Genomic DNA, 22,568 nt, shown 5'->3' on the forward strand with positions numbered 1-22,568 from the left:
TCGGTCACGTGCGAGCCCCACCCAGTCCCTTCACTCCTTCCCCTCCCCCTTCCCATTAGGCGTCTCGATAATGAAAGCGCTGGGTGGCTATAGGTTTTTTGTCTCAAAATCAGTAAAACTTTATTCTATTCCATTCTTTCGCCATTAACAGAAAAATCGGAGAAAGCAAAAAGTGTTTCGTGTTTACAAAGATAAACGCGGCCTCGTCTCTCAGAGCAGATCATAACTTCAAACGGAAGGGGAGGAAGACAAGGGTGCGGCGCCCCACCCCGCCGGCAGGCCCAGCGCCCCGGCCCGTCCTGCCTCCGGGGCCCGGGGCCGCAGAGCTGGGGCCGAGACCCTGGGGGCCGCCTGGCTCCCGGGGGCGCGTCGGGCAAAGCCGCCGGGCCCGGGCACTCGCTTACAAGCCCTGGGCCCAGGGCGGCTGCTTAGAAAGAAAACAGGATTCATTTCAGGCACAACTTTTTTTTTTTTTTTTTTTTTGTTTTGTTTTTAAATCGGTAAAAGAAACTGGGGTCTAGAAGCTGCAGTGTCCTAAGCAGCAAGTTTGTGCATCATCCTTTTGTTTTTTAAATATGTTTAAATTACCACACACTGATGGCACACCTCATCCGAATGAAATTCTGCACCATACATACTAATCATAGTAAAGTTATAAAAAAAAAAAAAAAAAAACCTTAGATATACTCTGGAAGATACTTCTCACTGAAATCTAACAACTTCGCTAAGTGGACTGTGACAAGATTATAAATGAGATATGAAAAATAACATTTTAACATTTGGCCATCAACTTAAGGAAATGGTTTGAATGCTTACACAAATTTTTAATTTTTTAAAAAAGGTAATATAGTCTACCCTCATATGGTCCTCAGAATTAAAGCATAATGAACAAGAAATAACAGGAAAAGAATGCAACTGAGAGCTAAGGCAGAACACCTTGTCAGAAGTAATGAAGGTAGAGTATACACTAAATATCAAGTGCAGAATTTCATAAGGTCGACCAGATAACTGTCTATATTTTTCACTTACACAGGCGAAGTAGTTTTGCAATTACCAGTTGCGTTAAATGCACCAAATAAAGCTTCTAAAATTGATACTATAAGGCGCCACCTTAAGTTCTCCAGGCTGCAACTGTGCATAATTTTAAAATGGTTTTCTTAAATTTATTTATTTTTTTTTAAACATAACATGAGGAAGGTGTTAAAACTGGTGTAATAGCTCCATAGAATAAGTATTCCAGATTTTGGGAGGGATGAAGAGGGAGATATTCAGAACCCTTCACCAGAACCCCCCCACTTGATCATATCTGATTAAGTGATGTGCTTTGTAGATGGGGTTAGTCAATGACACCAGCTTGACGGATCTTTCTTTCTGCACCAAATCCCTGTAAAGAAATAACCTTCATGATTAATTGCAATTTTTAACTGTTTATGGCAATTTTATAACTAAATTCACAAACTACTTGCATGAAAGCCGAGCTTAAAAACTCAAAAATAGGATAAATTTATAGTTTTGGCAACTGGGTTCTTCCTTATGGAATCTGCACAAAAATCAGCTAACTAAATTCTACTTTAACAGCAGTTATTGTGTCTCTATGAAAAACAAATTCTATTCAATAAGAAGCACAGTGGGCCAACAGCCCATGTCCCCAAGTGCTCAATGATCTTCCTGCCCAATCTCAGGTTTTTATATTCCCCAACTAGACCATGGAAACCACCCCGAGTGCTCTGCATCTAAGCTCCCCAAACCCTGACCTAACAGCATACCATTGAGTTGTCTGGTCCCCTTGGCTGACGAAGAACCATTAGGCGAGGAGCACTGGCATCGTCTAGAGTGATGCTCTTCAAACGATTGACCAATCGGTCAGGACGTGGAGCTGCAACGGCCTTGGGGCCTTCACTGTAACACATGGTCAAGAAATCAGAGGAGGCAAGTCTTGGTGAAAAAGCAGCAACTGTGACCCCAGAAGTACATGTACTCCATTCTACTTGTGGGATTGTTTTTATTTTAATAATGGGGAGAATTTAGCCAGACAAAAATAATGAGAAGACAAGTTTGGAGCAAATTCTCCTGGGAAAGAGCTACAAGAATCATTGGACTAGAGTTCTTAAAATGGAGTCTATGAACTTTTAAAGTATTATGGTAATTGTATTTCAATATAATTTGCTTCCTTTGTAATTTTATATATTTTGTTTTATTCATTTAAAAATGTTTCTCAGAACATAACAAAAAGTCTTTAAGCCTTAATCACTGGCTCTGTATTACAAGCAGGGAGACGAATTCCATACAAGTAGAAAGGAGATGAGGAAAGCAGGGAGGCATAGATACAGTGGTGGGCCTGGAGTCACAAAGTTTCTTTAAGAGTTCAAATCTGGCTGGCCTCAAATACTTACTACCTGTGTGATCCTGGGCAAGTCATATAACCTTGTTTGCCTCAGTTCCTCATCTATAAAATGAAGAAAATGGCAAAAACCACTCCAGTACTTTGCCAGGAAAATACCAAATGGGGTAACAAAAGAGTCCCCATTGATTAAAATGATTAAAAAACAACAATAAAAGAGACAACACAAGTGAAAAGTAATAGAAAAATTAAGGTATTTACTGTTAACAAAGGTAATCAAAGCTCCATCTTTCAGAGTAAATTACAATCACAAATCCTCTCAGGTAATTCTCACTAAAGTACGATTATCACTCTTTTGAAAGAGCACCTCCCCTAACAAAAAAACTAGTATCAAACTCCTATTTTTATTGAGAAGATTCATGAAACCATTAACTATTGAGTTGACAATGAGGAAAGGATAATTGGAGATTATAAACAAGAAATATAGGCAATGTGAAGAAATAAAAACAAATAAAACAGGCAATAACTAGCAGAGTCTTAAAATGTTTTACACACTTGTAAAAGATCACAGGAACCTAAACTGAGAGCTGGCAAAGAACTAAGATCACCTGGTCCCAAACTCTCATTTTAATAAATGAGGAAACGAATGCTCAGAAATGAGGTGATTTGACCAAGGTAATATCAAAACCAGGTTTTGAACAACCCCGAACAGATATGGAAGGCATAGGTGATAGAGTAAACCCTAATGGCTAAATATTATTGTGCTTTGGATGATAATGTTTTTCTTGCCCTTTAAAATTCATCCCCATGTACCTTTAAAGGCTTATTCCACATGACTTCCCTTTTTCTCCACACCAACTTTCGACCCAGCTGGATGATTCTCTGCCCTTCCAATCCTGTGCTCATCTCTCTCAGGCTCTCTCACCCCACTTCTGCCCAGGATGAAGCTTTTAATTTCACTTTCCCCTCTATGTGAGCTCCGATGTCATCTCCAGCAAGCCCTTCCTGCCACCTTCCCAGGAAGGAGAGCTGTTCTAAGTACTTTCTTCCTTCCCATTTTCTCCCATTTACTTGTTTACAGGTTATATACTTCAGAAGAATTTCTCTCCCAACAGAATGCAAGTTTCCAAAAGCAAAAGACCGTTCCCCTTGTCTTTATATAATTAATATCAGTTTCCAGCATGTAGGAGGCACTTAATTTCTGATTAAATTTACTCTAATAATGAACATACCCCAAGATGCTCTCCAAGGCTCTCTCACCCTTTCTCTCCGTCTTCTTGAAGAATTAATTTGCTTTTTTAGATACTAATATTTCTTTCCAGACAACTTCTAAATCTGTACACCCAGCCTCACTCCTGAACAGCACCTCCACGTCACTATTAAAGATTTTGAACTGGATATTTCCACATGGATATACCAAATGACATGGTCTTCCACTTTGACCTTAAACCCAACCTTCTCCCAAACTCACCTATTTTTTGAGGACATCACTATTTTCCCAGTCTCTCAGATTCATAACCTAAAGTATTATCCTACACTGTTCACTATCACCTCATCTAGCTTAGCCAATTGCCTGCTATTTGCCACTTCTAATTCTACCACACCCTCCCATCAGCACCCTCTATTTACACATCCTCAACCTTGTTCCCCCTATGCTTCCTTCACTAGATGCCAAAGAGATTTTTGCTGAGCAGGGGTCTGACCATGTGCCTCTCCTAATTCAACTTACACTAACTTCCTATCAGATTCAATATGAAATAAGCTTTTATTCATAAATATTTACCTTTCTATTCTTCTGACACTGTACTCTCATCTATATACTCCAATCCAATAACACACGTAGAACGCCCTCCTTCTCCCTCTTCTTCCCCCCAGACTTTCTTCAAGTCTTAACTAAAATGCTCTCTTCTAGAAGAAGCCTCTCTTACACTCCCCTTTAATGCTCGTGCCTTCCCTGGGCTCGTCTCAAATTTATCCCTGTACATGTGTACATGCATACATACATACTTATTTGCATATTATTTCCCCTATCAGATTGAGAGCACCTTGAGGGCAGTGATTGTCTTTGCCTTTCTTTGTATGCCAACATGTCCATAGTGCGTTATAATAAATAATAGCTAATATTTATACAGCACTTTATATGTGCTAAACACTTTACAATTATTATCTCATTTGAGCCTTCTAACAACCCTAGGGAATAGGTGTTTCTATTATTCTCATTTTATAGATGAGGAAACTGAGGAAAACAGGTTAACCAGAGTTATAAAACTAATGTCTCAGGACAAATTTAAATTCAGATATTTTCGACTCTAGGCTGTGTTAATAGACATTATACCATTTAGCCAACTACAGTAGGCACTTAATAACTTGTCTAGCATTTAAAGCCCTTCACATCTTAGTCCTAACTTATTTTTCTAACACATTACACATTACTTTCCCTTAGTATACTAAAGTTTTTTCTCTCTCTCTTTATGATTCCTTTTGCATGGTTGTTCTTGCCTGCTTCTCCTTCAATATGTAGCTCAAGCATGCTTTTATATACCAAGCCTTTTCTAATCTCCCAAATGCTAAGAACCCTAACTATATTTTGTGTTCATCCTGAATACATTTCCATTGGTACATACTGTCTCTGTCAATATTATGTAAACTATTTGAGGATTTTTCTGGTTATGGATTTCTAATACTAAACACATTGCCTTGTACACAGTATCAGTTAATAAGTGTTAACTGAATGTAAAGACCTAATCAAAGGAGATACTCACCAGACTCGCCAGACATTGCAGGCACTGCACTTGCCAGTACGCTGATTAAGAATCACTGAGAATTCCACCTCATCTCCAGCCTGTAGCTCAATGCCATCCTGAACTTCCTTCACATGGAAAAAGAGTTTCTTGCTGTCTCCCACCTCATAGTTAATGAAGCCAAACTGAAACAAAACACAAATCACCATAAGAACATAACCTCAGGCCAGCAAAGGTCTCACAAAACAGAGACCCACAGTAAGAGACCATAGTTTAATTAATACAGTGAAAACATCTACTATCTGGCAAATAAAATATTTCAAAATACATCAGATCAGGATTGGGATTTAGATTTTACCTGATCCTTCACACACTCCACAGTGGCCCGGCGCAGGGGTGTGATGTTGTAGGCCATTGTTTGTGCATTCTGACCCAGGACACACAACTGGAATTTGACACTTTCCCCCTTCTGAAGGCAATCCCCTTTGTTAGCCATCCCGATAATGCCAAATGGATAGACCTCACCTTTCATGTCCCCTAGGAGAGAAATTTAGAATTTTGTCACTTGTCAGCAATGCTGTAACTTTAAGAATATTCATAAGACCTATGTTTTCTAAATAATAAATTTAAAAAGAATCTTTAAAATTGGGGCAGCTAGGTGGTACAGTGGATAGAGCACCAGCCCTGAAGTCAGAAGAACCCAAGTTCAAATCTGGCCTCAGACACTTAACACTTCCTAGCTGAGTGACCCTGGGCAAGTCACTTAATCCCAATTACCTCAGCAAAAAACAAAACAAAAACACCTTTACAATTTCACATAGTGAAGCTATCTAAGCCAAAATGTTTAATCCTGCCAAAAACATAAGCAGAATTGAAAATTGCCAGCATTTTACTAGCAAAGGTAAAAGAACATTTTAAAAAGATTTTAGTTTATTACTATTATACCTTAGAAGGTCTTGCTAAGCAGGGTGAGTGCACGCACAAGGGAAAAAATCTCCCTGTGTACTTTTTTTGGGGTCTGTACAAAAATGAAAGAAAACAGGAATATGTTAGGCTAACCTGAAGGAAACAAAGTTTTGTGTACTTAAATAGTCTTCTGTTCTGCACTGTTTAGCCTGAGATTGAGAAAATCTTAGAGTCCCTTTTCAATATTATAATTCTGTCTGATGAAAACTTCAGTCCAATGGAAAAACAAAGGCAGAAACAACCTAAATAAACGTGTGTGTGTGTATAGATATCAAATAGAAAAAAAAGGGAGACTATTTGGTACTATTAGTTCACTGGATAGTTATGTTCAATTCATCTCCCTCTGCCATTTAAGGCATCCAACACTCTTTGTCCTGTTCTCTACCAGTTCGCAGTAATTTTATTCTTTAAAACTCCCCTAAGGGAAAAAAAACACATGGAGACAATCATTCACTTAGAGAAGAGAGGTGGAAGTGGGCTCGGCCTCCTTGGCAGTCCATGTGTACAAGGCAACTTGTAAACCACTGCCTCATTTCAGAGGTCCTGTCACCTCAGGTTCTTGGATGGGAGCAGAGGCCTGTAATGCTGAAGATGTCAGATGGCATGAATGGATCCAAATGTAAGAAAATTAAGGCGAACTGAAGATCCTCAGTTCTGGAGTAGGGGAAAGGGGAGGACACATAAGGAATTTAGTCTGCTGAGATTAAGAATAAAGAACCTTAATTTTGTCATAACATGATACCAGAACTTATTTATGCCATCAACAAAGACTGTCAACATTGAGGCTACTTAGAAAGGTAACAGAAAAATTATGAAAATATGACATAAGTATAAAAATAAAAATTCCATGAATTGCTTCTAATTACTACATACATAAATCATGAAGTGTCACTTATTGTAATGTGCCACTAACTTTTGTTCATGTGTATGCAGTCTTGTGATTTTTTACATCTACTCACAACTTGAAATAACTTTTTAAAATAGGAGAATTCTTAACCAAAGATGGAATAAGAAAGATTTAAAAAAATAAAAAAGATAACATACCACATCAACAGGTAAGGCAATTAAAAGTATATAAAAACAAGCAGTTTTCAAAAGATTTTCAAACTATAAATGACCATGTGAAACTATGCTCTGGGTCACTAAAAGTAAGAGAAACACAGAATAGTTCCAAAATCTCACCTCACCCTTGTAACAAGACAGGAACAAATGATATGAAGGGGCAGTAGGAATACGGGTACACAAATGCACTGTTGCTGGAACTGGTAGGGATCCAATTAACTTACATTTCAAATTATAAAGTAGTTAAGCAACAAAAGTGACTGACAATTCAGTCTTTGATTGAGAAATTTTAGTACAAGATAGAAACAGAGGCAATGTTTATCAAAAACATTCACAGAAGCAAAGAATGAAAATAAGGTGGCTGTCCATACACCAAATGGAGAATAAACAAAAAAAAAATTCTCTATGAATGTGAAGGAATATTATTGTACCAGTTAAGAGAATTGTGTAAATATGTATATGAAGTGGAGGGTAAGCAGGACAAAGAGCATATATAAAGTTACTATTGAAAGGTGACTAAAAAGGAAGCTGAATTCTGAGAACTGGGAAAAATCAGCCGAGAACCTGGAAAAGCAAGAATGCCAAAAAACAGCCCCATCTTCCTCCAGAAAGAAAGCAAAAGTCTAACCATACAGAAGTATTTCTGCTTGTGTTTGTCACTAGGGAAATGACAAGTATAACGAATCAATGCAATGTATCAAAGATAACCCAGATTCTAATTTGTTCTGATCTTTCATTTCAGAGTAGCAAGATTATATAAGGCAGCAAGTCCCTTGTTCTCTTCAGATCAGTACATGAAGTAATCTGAGATGGCTGCAATAAACATACACTAGCTAATATTTTAAAACTTGCAACCACTCATATGAGGAATGCAAGCAGGGAAGCCCTTACCCTCTTCCACGATCTCAATCATGCCTTGGTATTCAGTCTGGGTTGGATCCACACTCCTCAGGGGGCGGATGACTTTACCCGAGTAGATGGTTGGATCAGCTTCCTCAGTCGTGCCATTAACTACAAAAAAATCAGTTCCTATCAGGTCAAAAAGCTCCACAGATTTACCGCAGTTGTTAAATATGGGTACAGATATCAACCAAGAGCAATAAGTACTATTTGGGAAAGGAAGTTTTGAAACAGAAAGTTCTAATCCTAATCTGACTGCTTCAAAATTGAGACAATTGCAAAAGTGATCTTAGTCCTTCATATACATCTAATCCAATTGACAGACAAAATTAATCTAATGTAGAGAGAACAGTAATGTTATTGCTTTTGCATAAAAATAAGGTACTCAGAAAGTATTCCAAGTACAGCTTTTACTAATTTTTGACAAATCACCCTTAAAAATAACAATATTTGGCAGTTCCCTTTAAGACTATCATCATAATAGATTTTATCAAGAGGCAAAGGAATTAGGGGTAGCAGGTGAAAGAAGACAAGGTTACTTCTTATAAATGCATCTAGAAGCACCAAGTGTTGGAGTGGAGCCATAAAGACTTTGCTTCCAAGGTATATATACAGGATGTGGGACCAAGGCTAAAGCATTATACCACTCAATACCCCGGAACACTTATCTAAAGACCAAATCAAATAAGTAGCAGAAATGCAAAAGTTATATAGTTCTTTCCTGTCAGAGGGAGTTCCCTTTGTGATGAAATTCCAGGTTTGCCAGTCAAGCACATATTTTTTAAAAACAATTTTTTTTGCTCTCCACAGTCTAAAGGTAATTTAATTTGTGTATTTTATCAAGTAACAAAGTAAAAGGCTTTAGTAGGGAAACAACTTTGTTCTGTTAAAAGGGCTTGCATGAAAAGGAATACCAATAGTAAGATGAAAGGACCTTATGTTACAGAAAAGTCACTTCCTGGGGCAGTAAGGAATATTATAGGAATAACCATGTAGCTTAAACTGTAATTTCCTGGTAAAAGCTTTCCCTCGATAAGGTGGGTTGGGTGGATTGAACAAAATCTTACAAGTTCCCCCCAAACCAGAAATAACATGGTGTTTTATTTGCTTTCTGAATCTATCAAAACTAATAGTTGAGTTACAGTCACAGAATCATTACCTGAGTGTGTTTTGTTCACCTTTTCCGCACTGACTTTGTTGCCTTTGCCTTTTGACAAGCTGTATTCGACCATGTCCCCCAGTTCCAGGCTATCGACATCACCAGAGAACTCACTGTTGGGGAGCAAACAATGTTCTGAATTAGTATCAAGCAAAAACATCCCTTGTAGGAGAAGACAACATTTACTGGACTGCAGCACCTCTCAAAGTCCACAGAAGCCAGTACCTAACTCAATAAGACTGCTGACATTTACGTAGTTCTTAAATTAATGAAACATTTGATATGAAATATGATTCTTATTCCAAGGTAAAGAATCAGACAAGGAGAACCAGACCAGATAATCCCTGAGGTCCTTTTAAGTTCTAACACAATAAAAGGAATTATTTACCTGTAATGGAAAAAGATTTCCTTATCATGATTGGCTGTTTCAATAAATCCAAAATTATCCTTCAGGGTTGCCACATAACCCAAGAGCCTCTTGGCATTGGAGTTACGACCTAAAAGTCGGACACAAGTTGCTGTCTGCTGACCAGTCCTCTTTGTTTCACTTACACTAAATTCAACCTATGAAAAACAAGGATGTTCATGAATTGTGAACCATTTTTGACATACCCGTCACCTCAACACAAAGTTGAGATCCTTTTGCAGGTTCCAAATGTTGTATTTCCCTCTTCTGTTACTGTGTTATCAAGGACATTTCTTTCAAAAATTAATTCTTGTTTTTCCTAGACCTATCCCTTCTGAGTACCTTGAGCAGCATTCAAAATCTCTGTGCTTCAGAATACAAAAAGACCCTTTTAATTCTTTACTTCCATACAACAGTTAAAGTTTCGAAGTATTCTGTTACTTATTCCTGGAGACCAAGAACACTAAGTGTCCTCTAAGAAAAACTTTCAATTCAGGAGCTTATTCCACTATGCTCTCAAGAATACAGTTCAATATAGTAAAGTTCATAAAAGTAGTGACAAACAAAGCAAATAAAACTTGTGCATGACAGGTAGATGAATGGCTACTCCTGAAGAGGGGTAAACTTAGAGTCAGCAAGTTATGGTGTGGCACTCGCCTAGCACTTGGCTCAGTTTCTTATTTTGAAGCTAAACTGGTTTCTTACATTAATTGTATTTGATTGGAAGTTCTCCCTACTTGAATGAATCTTGCCACTAAATGACTGTCACTTTGAAATCAATCTTCCCTCTCTGCTTATTTCTTTCTAAAATCCAGAACTTTAACTTCAGCTGCCTTCACACTTAGAGAGGGGTATCTCTGTAGCCTCTTCCTGTATTTGGTGATTTCCTGATACAATTGCCACTCCATTCAAGGCAAGGCCCAGATCAGTCATATTCATTAACTATTTTGCAAGATGGCATTATTTGCCAGCCATTTGTTAAAAGCTTGGGAGATTTATATATATATACATATGTGTGTATGTATAGTTTTTCTTTTCCTTTTACAACAAAACCAAATGAAAATTTGGAGCTACAAAAAAGAGAAACCTTTTTACTTTTGTAATGCTTCATAGTAATAAAACATGATTAAAACACCAACAACATTCTTCTAACATTTTTAAACAGTCATCCCTTAAAATAGTAAAGATGTCTTTGCCTTATCTCCTATCTGAGGAGGAGTGGAGCCTTCCAGATCCTTGGCTTGATATGCAATGGTCAGTTTCACCCCACAGTCATCATACACAATAATTCCATCTTCAGCCTCCTAAAACCAAAAAAAAGTACCATGGTGAGATTTGTAAAATACCAATGGGAAAAAAAAATTAGTGATGGGCTATAGGAAAATAAGAAGCTTGACTCTAGATTTCTAACTACAGAGTTCTTTAAAAGACTGTTGGCATTCATCTGGATAAGACAGGTTAAATACAGGCTTAAATACTTCTAATGGAGTTTTTTCAGTAGCGGAACATTCTCTCACATTTTGCTATTTAAGAAAGAATATTTTAAAAACAAAACAATAAAAACATGCTCACCCTTGTCACCCCCAAAGTGGAAATCCCTTTCCATCCTCTTCCATCTACTGATTATCATTCTTCAAGGCCTAGTTCAAGTAATATTTTCCCCATGAAATATTTGAAACCAATCATTTACAAGATTTACTAGGCATTGTGGGTAGTCACTGTGGCACATATTTTGGTAGTTTAAAACATAGACACTAAGACATTTTCAAGTTAACACTTCATAATTATCAGCCACATAAATATGGTACCTTCCAGTACAAATGATAACCCATCCATGCCTTTTCATCCTATGCAAATGTAGTTCGTGTGCTTTCAAAAGAGCTCCATAAAGAATCTACCAGAGTAAAACCTTTTTTTTTAAGGTCATTTAGTATTTTTGTTGATATCAGTATAGTTAGCCCATCTCTTCTCCCTTATTCTTGCTACCTAGCTGGCCCATTTCCTTTTCTGTAAATACTTGTCCCTAGAGAATGCTAGTTCGCACATCCAAATATATTGTTTATAGTTCTAGAAGGCATAATACTCCTCAGTAAAATTCCGAAATGTATCATTAAAGGGATAAGTGAACATCTAGAAAAAAGAGCAATGATTAAAAAAAAAGGTAATAATAATGTCATACCAGGCATGCCTTCATTTTTAAAAATGAGGTCCCTAATATGGGAAACAAGGGAATGTTAGTTTACCTAGATTTAATCAAGTCTTTCCTGTAATTCTCATGGTATTGCTTAGAACTGGATAAATGGATCCAAAGAGTAATTACTAGTTCAAGATCACCTTGGAAATAGGTCTCCAGGACAGTACCCTAGAAAAGTATGTATGTTGCTGTGTTTTTAACATTTATAGCAACAACTTGGATAAAGATACAGAACACATAGAAAATTTCAAGAGTCTGACAATCTAAAAACAAAGCAACAAATTATTTAACGTGGAATTAATTGGGTTAAATGAAAAATAGAGTTGTTTCCCACCCACCCCAAATCAACATCATTAATACAACATGGGAGGGAGGAAAGAAGCATGGCTAGAAAGTATTCAAAAAATTTTGGGGATTTTAAAAGGATTACAAGATAATTTAGCTTACAGTATCACATGGTAGAAAAGATTCTGCTTTGAGAGAGGGGGCAGCTAGGTAGTGCAGTGGATAGAGCACCAGTCCTGGAGTCAGACGGACCTCAGTTCAAATCTGACCTCAGACACTTAACACTTCCTATCTGTGTGAACCTGGGCAAGTCACTTAACCCGAATTGCCTCAGCAAAAAAATAAAATGTAAAAAAAAAAATTCTGCTTTGAAAATAGAATAGATGATCACTGGTATCCTTTTCAAAACAGATTCTTTCCATTCTGTGATTCTGCAAATTATTCTTGGTAGGATATTAAAGTATATAATTATTATCTTCCTCATTCATCTTCCCATGTTCTTTGGAACACTTCCAGTTTTAATGGTATTCTAGGACTGACAGATATATAACATCACCAGGAGAGGGGTATTAAAAAAGTGGTTCTACCATTTTAAATCCAGCTTCATTTAAATCCAAAGTCCCGCCATTGCGACTTCCTCTCCATGCCACTTGTCCCTGCCAACAGCCCCACTTCTATGGAGAATGTGAGCAAATATGGCACCATTGAGAAGTTCACTGAGGACTCCAAAATCGATGTGAACAAAACCCAGCAGAATGATACAAGCCAAGATATGAGTAAGAGACTTCACTGAATACCTGTCTCATTTTAGAAAAATTGTACATTACGCAATTCAAACAGATTCTGTCATGGGAATATCAAGGGGAAAATCGAACTTGTGCTTTTCAAAGATGTTGCCAGTATCCATAAGGTCTTGAAATTTAAAGATCACAAGTTGGATGGCAAGTTGATATATTACTCTGATATACAATGCAATTGGGGGTTAAGTGACTTACCCAGGGTCACACAACCAGGAAGTATTAAGTATCTGAGACCACATTTGAACTCAGGTCTTCCTGACTTCAGGGCTGGTGCTCTATCCATTGTGCCACCTAGATGCTCCCGATATTTAACTTCTTAAAAACAACCCAACTATTTTTAAATTCTGGGCCCAGCTCTTCAACCATCTACATTGCCAGGCTAAAGAACATTGGGCTCTAAATTATTCCTTGTGTTGTAGACCGAGCAGTGACTCTCACTAAGGTGATGACTCTGCAGTAATCCACATCTCAATGTTGTCTGTAAAAAAATCTGTCAAATCCTCTTTCTCAATAAAATCTTGTTTCCATTTGAAGAGTGCATAGGATGTTCTTATACTGGCAAAACCTTTTAAGGATCATTTGTCTCTGTTGGATCCTTGGCTCTTGTCAGGCACAGCCCACCTACTGACAACGCAAGAGAAGAGCTTCTATGGTCAATGTAGAAATGCTATTTGTCCATTTACTGTCCTTACAAATTTACCGGTAAATTCTTTGGGGGGAAAATATGGGACAACTGCACCTCACACCAAATACTTTATAGTCTTATTATTCTACTTCTTGGTTTATTTTTCTAACATCTTCCTAAAAATGTTCAGCAAATGAATTTATATTCTAAACTGATGATGCCATACACTTTCATAAGGTCGGACATTAATAGCTTATGTATTTCAGTATTCTTTTGGCTAGTAACAAATATCAGTACAATTTCTCTTAAAAAAAAAAAAAAAAAAGATGACCAAATCAAAGTCCTTTATCCATTTTCAGGATAAAAACCAAGGCTACTATTATTGCACATAGTATCTTCATTTTTATTCAAATTTGACAGTGATCTGAATTTTTGGCTTTAATTAGTTGAAAGATAATTCTGACATTCAGAAATAAACTTTCACTGAGAATCTACATTTTTGGGAGGGGGGGCAATGGGGACAAAAAGGAGGTGAATAAATGATGTTTGACACTTGCAATATCTAAAAACTTCCTGAGATATTCATAATATAGAGGAATGAAGTGTCTGAATAATTTACAAGCCTTTGGTTTATCATTTACTCCACTGCTAAGTCCCAAGACTTTTTACCAACTCTTGGGACCATGACATCATGGGAATGACACCATGATATGTACCATGATAGGTGGATTTAAGTGAGGGATGCTGTGCAACATCACCTGCCTCACTTTTCCCTTCAGTCATCTGAGTCCAGTAGCAAGATATAAATGAAGACCAAGACACACACACACTGACTGAACTATCTTGAAAGATTACCAGAACACTATCTGAAGATAATTTAAAAACTGCATGATCTTTAGTATTATCTGTCCTCCTGTTTCTGCCACTTTAGCATCAATAAGGAAGGGACCCCCACAAAGAACTGAGACCCATTTTATCCTTCCTTTAACATATCACCACAAAATCCATTACTTAAGACTCATGACTGTAAATTGAAAATTCTCTTCCCCTTCTTAACTGGGATGGTGCTTGGACAGCAGCCTATATTCAACGGCTTTACTGCTAGGCAGAATATATCAGAGCAGATGCTCTGTTGCCATATTGCAAAATCCCAGGGTTAACATCTAAGGCCAAAAGGCAATGCTAAAATATGTCTTTTGTGGATAAGTAACATTTATATAGCTTAAGATACTAACAGAAGAAAGGGAGGGCAGCCTTTGGTCTCTCCTCTGACCAACAGCAATTACTTGTTGTACTACCCACTTACTCAATAGGCTTCCATTACCGAGGCAATCTAAGCAAAATAGCAAACATACTCTACTTTGTAAAAAAAAAAAAATTTGTAACATTAAAACATTTAATCTCATCTCTCCCAAAGAATAGATAATTCAGAAACTTCAAAAGTAAATGTGTCAAATGCAAACATTATTGTAGCAATCCTTTTTGTAGTGGCAAGGAACTGGAAACTAAGTGGATACCCATCAGTTGGGGAAAGGCTGAATAAGTTATAATACATGAATGTTATGGAATATTATTGTTCTATAAGCAACGGTCAAGCAGGATATCACAGATGCCAGGAGAGACTTGCATGAACTAATGCTAAGTGAAATGAGTAGAACCCAAGATATCATTGTACCCAACATAGCAAGATTACATGATTAACTCTGATGAATGTGGTTCTTCTCAATAATCAGATGATTCAGGCCAATTCTAAAAACTTGTGCTGGACAGATCCATCTGTATCCAGAAAGAGGAATATAGGGACTGAATGTGGATCACAACATAGTATTTTTACCTTGTTTGTTGTTTTTGTTGTTTACTTTTTTTCTTCTTGATCCAATTTTTCTTGTGCAACATAAATATAAAAATAGGTTTAGAAGAATTGCACGTTTAACCTATGTCTATGGGAAGGGGAGGGGAGAGAAATGAGGGAGAAAATTTTGGAACACAAAGTTTTGAAAGGGTGGATGTTGAAAACTATTTTTGCATGTATTTTGAAAATAAGAAGTGTTAAACTCCTTTTGCTGTTCTCTAGCACCTAATTTCACCTATTAGGGAAAAAATAAAAAATTTTCCCTAAAAATTATTTCATGGATACTAAGAATAAAGTCTTCAAATTATGTAGTATCATACTACATTTTTGTTGTTTTGCTTAACATGACATTATTTTGAAAAGATGTGCATCTTTATATCTTTTCTTTATATTTACAAAAATCAGTTTATCCAAATGTGGAGTTACCTTTTCTTTGCCTTTATTTGGACTAGTGGTTTTGGGATTGGCAAAAGTGGCTTCTTTCTCTACAGTGCCAACAAAGCGGTGATCTGAATGGGTGTGGAACGAAACAGTGCCCTTAGGAAGCTTTTTAATCCGAATAGCATGATTTCTTTGGGCAGACAGCATATCCTACAAAATAAGAAAGTTTTTTTTTGGTTCATTTTAAATAAAAATTTTAAAGGTAGATTAAAAAAGGCCAATCCTCATACTTTTCTCAAAAAGTGTATTTACTCACAGGAACCACAGTAAACTCTACTTCATCTGAAATATGGAGCTGGTTTCCATCCAGAATTTCACTGAAGTGAAAGAACATGCGGGCATCACGATCCACACACTTAATAAACCCAAAACCATCTCTCATGGCAGCAATTACACCCTAGAACAGAAACATACACAAGTCAGTACCAAGAGGCGATTCAATCAATAAGCATTTAATTCCTACTATATGCCAGTCCTATATAAACAAAATAAAGCCACTGTCCTATTTCTGTCAGAAGACATAAGGACAAAAGATATAAACAAAATGCAAGGTAATTTTGGGAAGGAGGACTGACAACTGGGGGGCCAGAGAGGAAAGTTTCAGGAAAGACCTCATATAGGCTATAGTTTTGGGGTGAACTTTGAAGCAAATTAAAAATTATAACAGGCTAACATGAGAAAGTACATGTCAAGTATACAAATAACTTGTCCAAAAGACACTTATTAAATGGAAAAAAAGCAAGAATACCAGTTTGGCTAGCCTGAAGAATAATGTGTAATAAGAAAAATAGAAAGGAGCTTATTAAGGGCTTTCAAAGGCAGAGAAATTTTCTATCTAGTCTTAAATGTACTAAGGAATAGCTAGAGGAATGTAAACAGACCTTTAGGAATATATCACATTGGAAGCTATATTTAAAAATGGGTTGGAGTTGAGAGAGAATTGAGGCAACAAGATCAATTTAGGAAATTATTTGTAATAGTTCATAAAAGAGGTAATGTAGACCTTAACTAGGATGGTAGCTGTGTGAATGGAGAGCAGGGGAAGTTTTATCTGCCAAATATGAAAATAAACTTAACAAGATATGGCAACTGATTTGACATGTAGTGAAGGATAAAGAAGAGGAAAGGTTGAATCCAATGTTGTAAACTGAAAAATGTGGTGTTCTCAAATAGAAATAAAGAAGTTCAGAAGACAACATTTGGGGGGAGGGGATACAAGGGGAAAGAAGAAGAGAAGAGCAAGCTTTACTTTGAATATGTTGAGTTTGAGATAGCTATGGGACACCTAACACTTTTGATGCCCAATAGGCAACATGATTTTCAAGCTCTGGAGAGAGGGTAGATATATGAATATACAGACTTGGGAGATAACTATTCAGAGATCATATTAAATCCATGGAAACTTAGAAAGAATCATGAGTAGATAGATATAAAAAAAAGCTCGGAACAGACTAGAGGCAATACAGCTACGGTTAGGATTCACATGGATAGCAATTCCTGCCTGTCCTCTCTCCCAACAACAAACAAACAAATAAATAAAATTGACTTGTTAAGGTCAGACTTCCTAAGGAGAACAATTATCACAAAAACAAGAATGGAGACATTGTTTGGGAGAGGGAATTCCATAAAAGATGCTGCAGTCAAGAAAAAGGGGCTAACTCTTGGGTTTGTATCCCAAAGATATCATAAAGGAGGGAAAAGGACCCACATGTACAAAAATGTTTGTATAAACTTTTTTGTGATGGTAAAGAATTGGAAAGTGAGTAGATGCCCATCAATTGGGGAATGGCTGAATAAGTAGTGCTATATGAAAGTATTATTATTCTATTAAAAATGATAAACAAGCTGATTTTTAAAAGGCCTGGAAAGATTTATATGAACTGCTGAGTCAAATAAGCAGAACCAAATTGTACATATTAATAGCAAGATTGTGCCAATGATCAATTTTGAAAGACTTGATTCTTAGCTGTCAATGATCCAAGGCAATTCCAATCAACTTTGGATGAAAAATGCTTTCTGCACTCAAAGAGAGAACTATGGACATTGAATGTAAATCACACATGCTATGTTAATTTTTATTCCTTTTTCTTCTTTTTTTTCCCCTCATAGTCTCTCTTCTGTTCTGATTGTTCTTTCCCAATATGATTCATAAGGATATGTGTTTAAGAATGAATGTATACTTGTACATGTATAAACCGAAAAAAAAAATTTTTTTTTTAAAAAGAAAAAAAAAGGAAGGTTATCATACTGGCAATTAAGAGAACATTGATAAATTTTGTCAGAAGCAGTTTCAATAACGAGATAGGGCCAGATTACAAAGGACTGGGAAATGAGAAATGGAGGTGGTATTTTCAATTTATTTACAAAAAGAGAGATAAAGAACAACAGCTTAAGGGGATGGTTAAGGTCAAATCACGGATTATGAATGAGGGAAATCTCACTGAATAAGCCAATAGATAGGAAGAAACTTAAAATTGGGGGTGAAGGAAGTAATAGTGAAGGCATCCTACCTGCCAGAGGAGACAGGATAAAAGAGATAATTAGAAGGTTTGTTCTTGGTGAGAAGGGCCAACTCTGCATCAGATAGTAAAGGAGGAAAGAAAGGGTGATCAAGAGCTTTAATAATGAGGCAGCATCAAGTATAATGGAAAGCATTGGATCCTAAAGTCACATACTGTGAGCCTATTTTCTTTTTTTTTTTTTTTTTTTTAGCAATAAGATGAGGACTTGGGGATATTACTAATAATTTTCAAGGTAGTCACAGGGCTCAAATGAGTTATACAATGTAAAGCACTCTGTAAACTTAAGTACTATATAAATGTCAATTATATACAAGAATAACAACAAAGAGGAGGTACCCTTTTATTTAGGAACTCTGTAGAGCCAAATGTGAATTTAAAATGACTGAATGAAAAATTTAAAGCACTATACATACATTCCCAACTTTAATTCTTTCAGTAGAAAAAGCGTAACGCCCTTTTAACACAGCTTTTTTTCCTCTTTGAAATGTCATCTCTTTGGCAATCACATATTATTATAAGCTGATAACTAACATTGGTATGTATCTTAGCTTTAAGAGCTTAATTGTCTATCAGAAAAGGCTCAAGCATCTATTTTCGTTAAACTTGTAGTACTCTAGTTACAATCCAATTTTCTTTTATTTTACACACTCTCAAGAAATATATCATGCACAAAGATAATGAGAGTCAACTTAATATTTATTAAGCCCATACTTTGTGCCAGGCACTGGGCTAAATATACTAAGGATACAAAGAACAGCAAAAAAACAGTTCCTGCTTTCAAGAAGCTCAGAGTCTAATGGAGGATGACCACAGGCAAACAAATATGTACAAATAAGCTACAGATAGTAGTTTTGTTAACTTTTATTCCTTTTTTCTTCTCCCTCCCCCCCAATAGTGTCTCTCTTCTGTTCTGATTGTTCTTTCCCAACATGATTCATAAGGATATGTGTTTAAGATTGTATCCGTGTACATGTATAATTGGATTGTAACTTTAGAAGGAAGGCCCTAAGTCCAAAAAAATAAAATAAACAAAAGGAGGACTGGAAAATGCTTTTTGAAGAAGGTTAAGATTTTAAGCTGAAACCTGACAGATGTCTTTGAAAATGCTCAAGGAAGAAGATGATTCATCATATTCATGGAATAGCAAGGAGGTCAGTATTACTGGATCAAAGTAAAACAAAGGATTAAGAAGGAGCTAATGGAGATTATGGGAAAAGGTAGACACACCTGCAACTTTTCAAGTTGCATGAGGTGATGAAGGCCAGGATTATGACCAAAGGAGTGAAAGGGATATATAAGATTTTGCAAAGTTGTTAAAAACAAACAAACAACAACAACAAAACCCACAAAAAACAAAACAGGACTTGACTGATGACTGAACATGGAGGAAATGGAAAAGGGAGTGAAAGTGAAATGATGACAATGAAGCCAAGATTGCAAACCTGGGAGGGTGGTACCAACCTGACAGAGGAAGTTTGGAAGGGAGAAGAGTGTGCTTTGAAGGTAGAAACTTTTGGACATGTTGAGTGCAGAGATGGAAAAATGGAAGTCAACAGTTAGGGCTAAATAAGTAGATCTTAAACTCATATACAGAGATGGTATTTGAGAACATAAGCTAATAAAATCAAGTGAAATAGTAGAGAAAGAAATAGTACAGAGCCTTGAGGGACCTCATTGTTAGCAAGGATAACATTGATGAAGATGAGGCAAGAAGGATTGAAAAAGAACGCTCAGTAGAGTAGGAAATCTAGGAGAAGGTAACATCACAAAAAGCCAGAAAAGAAAGTATTAAGAAGTTTGGGAGGCTATGAACTAGAAGAATTGTGATACTGTGTAACAATAATAAAAAAATTTCAGAAGGGTAGAGATAACAAATTCAGTTTTGGAAATGTTGAATTTAGGACACCCACAGGATATCCAGTTTGAGATATCTAATAAATGGAAATATGAAACTGTTAAGTGAGAGGTTAGGGCTAAATAAATCTGAGAATATTCAGCATAGAGATTATAATTAAATACATGGGAGATAATAAGGTCACCAAGAAAATAACACAGATGAGAAGGGCAGCCCAAGACAGAACCTTGAGGCAACTCTCTTCATTAATGAGAATGACCTAGATGAAAATTCTGAAAATAAAGAGGGCAGAACACACAAAGAGAAGAACTAAGTTGGAGCAGTGTCATGAAAACCTAGAATAGAGGAGAATATCAAGGAGAAGAGGGTGATTAATAATTTAAAAGATACAAAAGAGATCAAGGAAAATGAGGATCAAGAAAAGTCCATTAGGTTTAGCCATTAAGAGATCAATAGTAATCTAATGATAACAATTTCAACTTAATCCTGGGTTGAAAAATCACAAGAAGAGACTGAGAGGAAGCAGAGGCATCTAATTTGATGGTTTTCTTAAGGAGTTTAAACATAAAAGGAAGGAGATAACTAGAATGATAGCTACCAGGGATGGATGGATCAAATGAAGATTGTGTAAGAATGGGAGAGACATATGTGTGTGTAGACAGTAGGGAAACAGCCAACAAACAAGAGTGATCCAACATTACTGCTACAGTAGGGATGATAGTGACAATCTTGTATGGCATAGTTTAGGGCAGGATGACGTATTCATAGAGAGGGGTTTGCCCAAGAGGGCAATGAATGAAGGAGACAGTGGTAGAAATCATCAGAGTGATATAAGACAAAGAACAGCCTAGAAAAGAGATCTTTTTTTGAAGCACTGAATTTTTCAATTTTTTCACTGAAATATCTAGTGGAGAAAGACCACTGGGTTCAAGCATTTTTAAACATGGTGGTTAACCTCTCAAGAGTTCTACGGTAACCAAGACAATAAAGTATAAAACAGATCAATATTTACTTTGGTAAATTCCCTTTACCAAAGAAATCATATCTAGTCCCTGCAACCTCCTTAAAAGTTTCCATTATATGACCGAATCCTTAAAAAATTAAAACTGACTACCATGGGAATTTGGAATGCTATTAAGACATGTCTGAATAAAAATCTATAACTTAACTCTATTTTTAACTTTACTAACCTTCATTGTAATTAATCTTGTACCCAAGAACCAGCACTGGAAAAAAGAAACTAAAAAGCTAGAAGGAACTTGCATTAACTCCAACTTTGGTTCTATTATATTTACAAGATGCTTCAAGGTCAAAAGTATTTCCCACACAAAATTTTAATGTCACCATGAACAATTTCAATGAATTGTTTTGACAGCAAAGTAGATAGTACTTGAAAATTTAAGAATAAATAAAACTTGCCATTTCTCTGGTTTCATTAGTGCATTGAAACGTATTGGTGAGAACTTCTATGTTGGTTGCTCGTTCTAATTTGTCACGTCGGTCTGTTGAAATATTAAACCTAACATGGTCACCTTCCAGCAGAGTCACCTTGGATTTTGTATCTTTGTCTCCAAAAGGAAGTTCTTTAGGAATCACAAAATCTACTTTGATGCGTCCAGGCAATGGATCATTCTAACAAAAAGAAAAACATTTTAAATTGCAATTCTCTTCATCATTTCTGCTTCAAAAATCAAAAGAATGATGCAAAACAAAATTATTTCTAACAAAATAGTTTTTTTTGACTGTTCTGGTCTGTAACCACAACACAATCATAAAACTTTATCAGATACCTAGGTATTATTCTCAAGAAATCTTCATTGAGCTTCTGTCCCTTAAATTCCTAAATAATCTGACCTAAAAAAGTATTGTTAATTCAGTTAAATTATTTTTCCAAGGCAGAATTCTGAGACTGTTTTAGAACATAGAATAGGTAGAAGATTATTGAGAAAAAAGCTAGAAAGGATTACATTTAAATCCTTCTACAAATATTTACTAATTATATAATTACTGGCAAGTCATGACCTCTCAGAGCCTGTTTCCTAATCTGCTGAATTCAAAAAATTATAATATTACCTGTACAACATACCTCATGGGGCTGTGGCGAGTCATATTAATGTATATGTAATCAAGTTATTTTGGAGACATGGTGTTGTTTTCCATTGCCAAGGGCCAGCAAGAAGACTGTGCCCTGAGTTGGGCATTACAACAATCCTTTGCACTCACCCTCTGGCAAAATGTATTACTTAGGCCAAGACTAGGCATTCTTTGAGGGATTTATGATTTTCCTTTATTGGTATTTATTGGAGTATCCCAATTTTCCCGAGGACCTGAGAGTCAGAAGCAGCCAATACAATGTGGCACAAAATGCCATCAAACCTCCTGACATTAGCAATTTCTGTGCTGTAACTGTTAAGTAAAC

At 36.4% G+C, this 22,568-nt stretch overlaps 1 protein-coding gene across 3 annotated transcripts in view; it reads right to left on the reverse strand.

The window, feature by feature from the left end:
- Positions 1–469: 469 nt before the first annotated feature.
- The window catches only part of CSDE1 (cold shock domain containing E1), a 52,197-nt gene continuing 30,098 nt past the window's right edge, over positions 470–22,568 (reverse strand). For all 3 annotated transcript variants that reach the window (XM_012549628.3, XM_031967344.1, XM_031967343.1), the window contains 11 exons: positions 21,569–21,781; positions 16,029–16,169; positions 15,758–15,922; positions 10,772–10,879; positions 9,558–9,733; positions 9,170–9,282; positions 8,002–8,121; positions 5,441–5,619; positions 5,104–5,267; positions 1,767–1,899; positions 470–1,384 (listed from right to left, as the gene is read on the reverse strand). In XM_012549628.3, coding sequence (XP_012405082.1) covers positions 1,337–1,384; positions 1,767–1,899; positions 5,104–5,267; positions 5,441–5,619; positions 8,002–8,121; positions 9,170–9,282; positions 9,558–9,733; positions 10,772–10,879; positions 15,758–15,922; positions 16,029–16,169; positions 21,569–21,781 — 1,560 coding nt within the window. In that variant the 3' untranslated portion in view covers positions 470–1,336. The remainder of the gene's footprint in view (positions 1,385–1,766; positions 1,900–5,103; positions 5,268–5,440; positions 5,620–8,001; positions 8,122–9,169; positions 9,283–9,557; positions 9,734–10,771; positions 10,880–15,757; positions 15,923–16,028; positions 16,170–21,568; positions 21,782–22,568) is intronic.

This window comes from Sarcophilus harrisii, chromosome 4 (assembly GCF_902635505.1).
Source record: "Sarcophilus harrisii chromosome 4, mSarHar1.11, whole genome shotgun sequence".
NCBI lineage: Eukaryota > Metazoa > Chordata > Mammalia > Dasyuromorphia > Dasyuridae > Sarcophilus > Sarcophilus harrisii.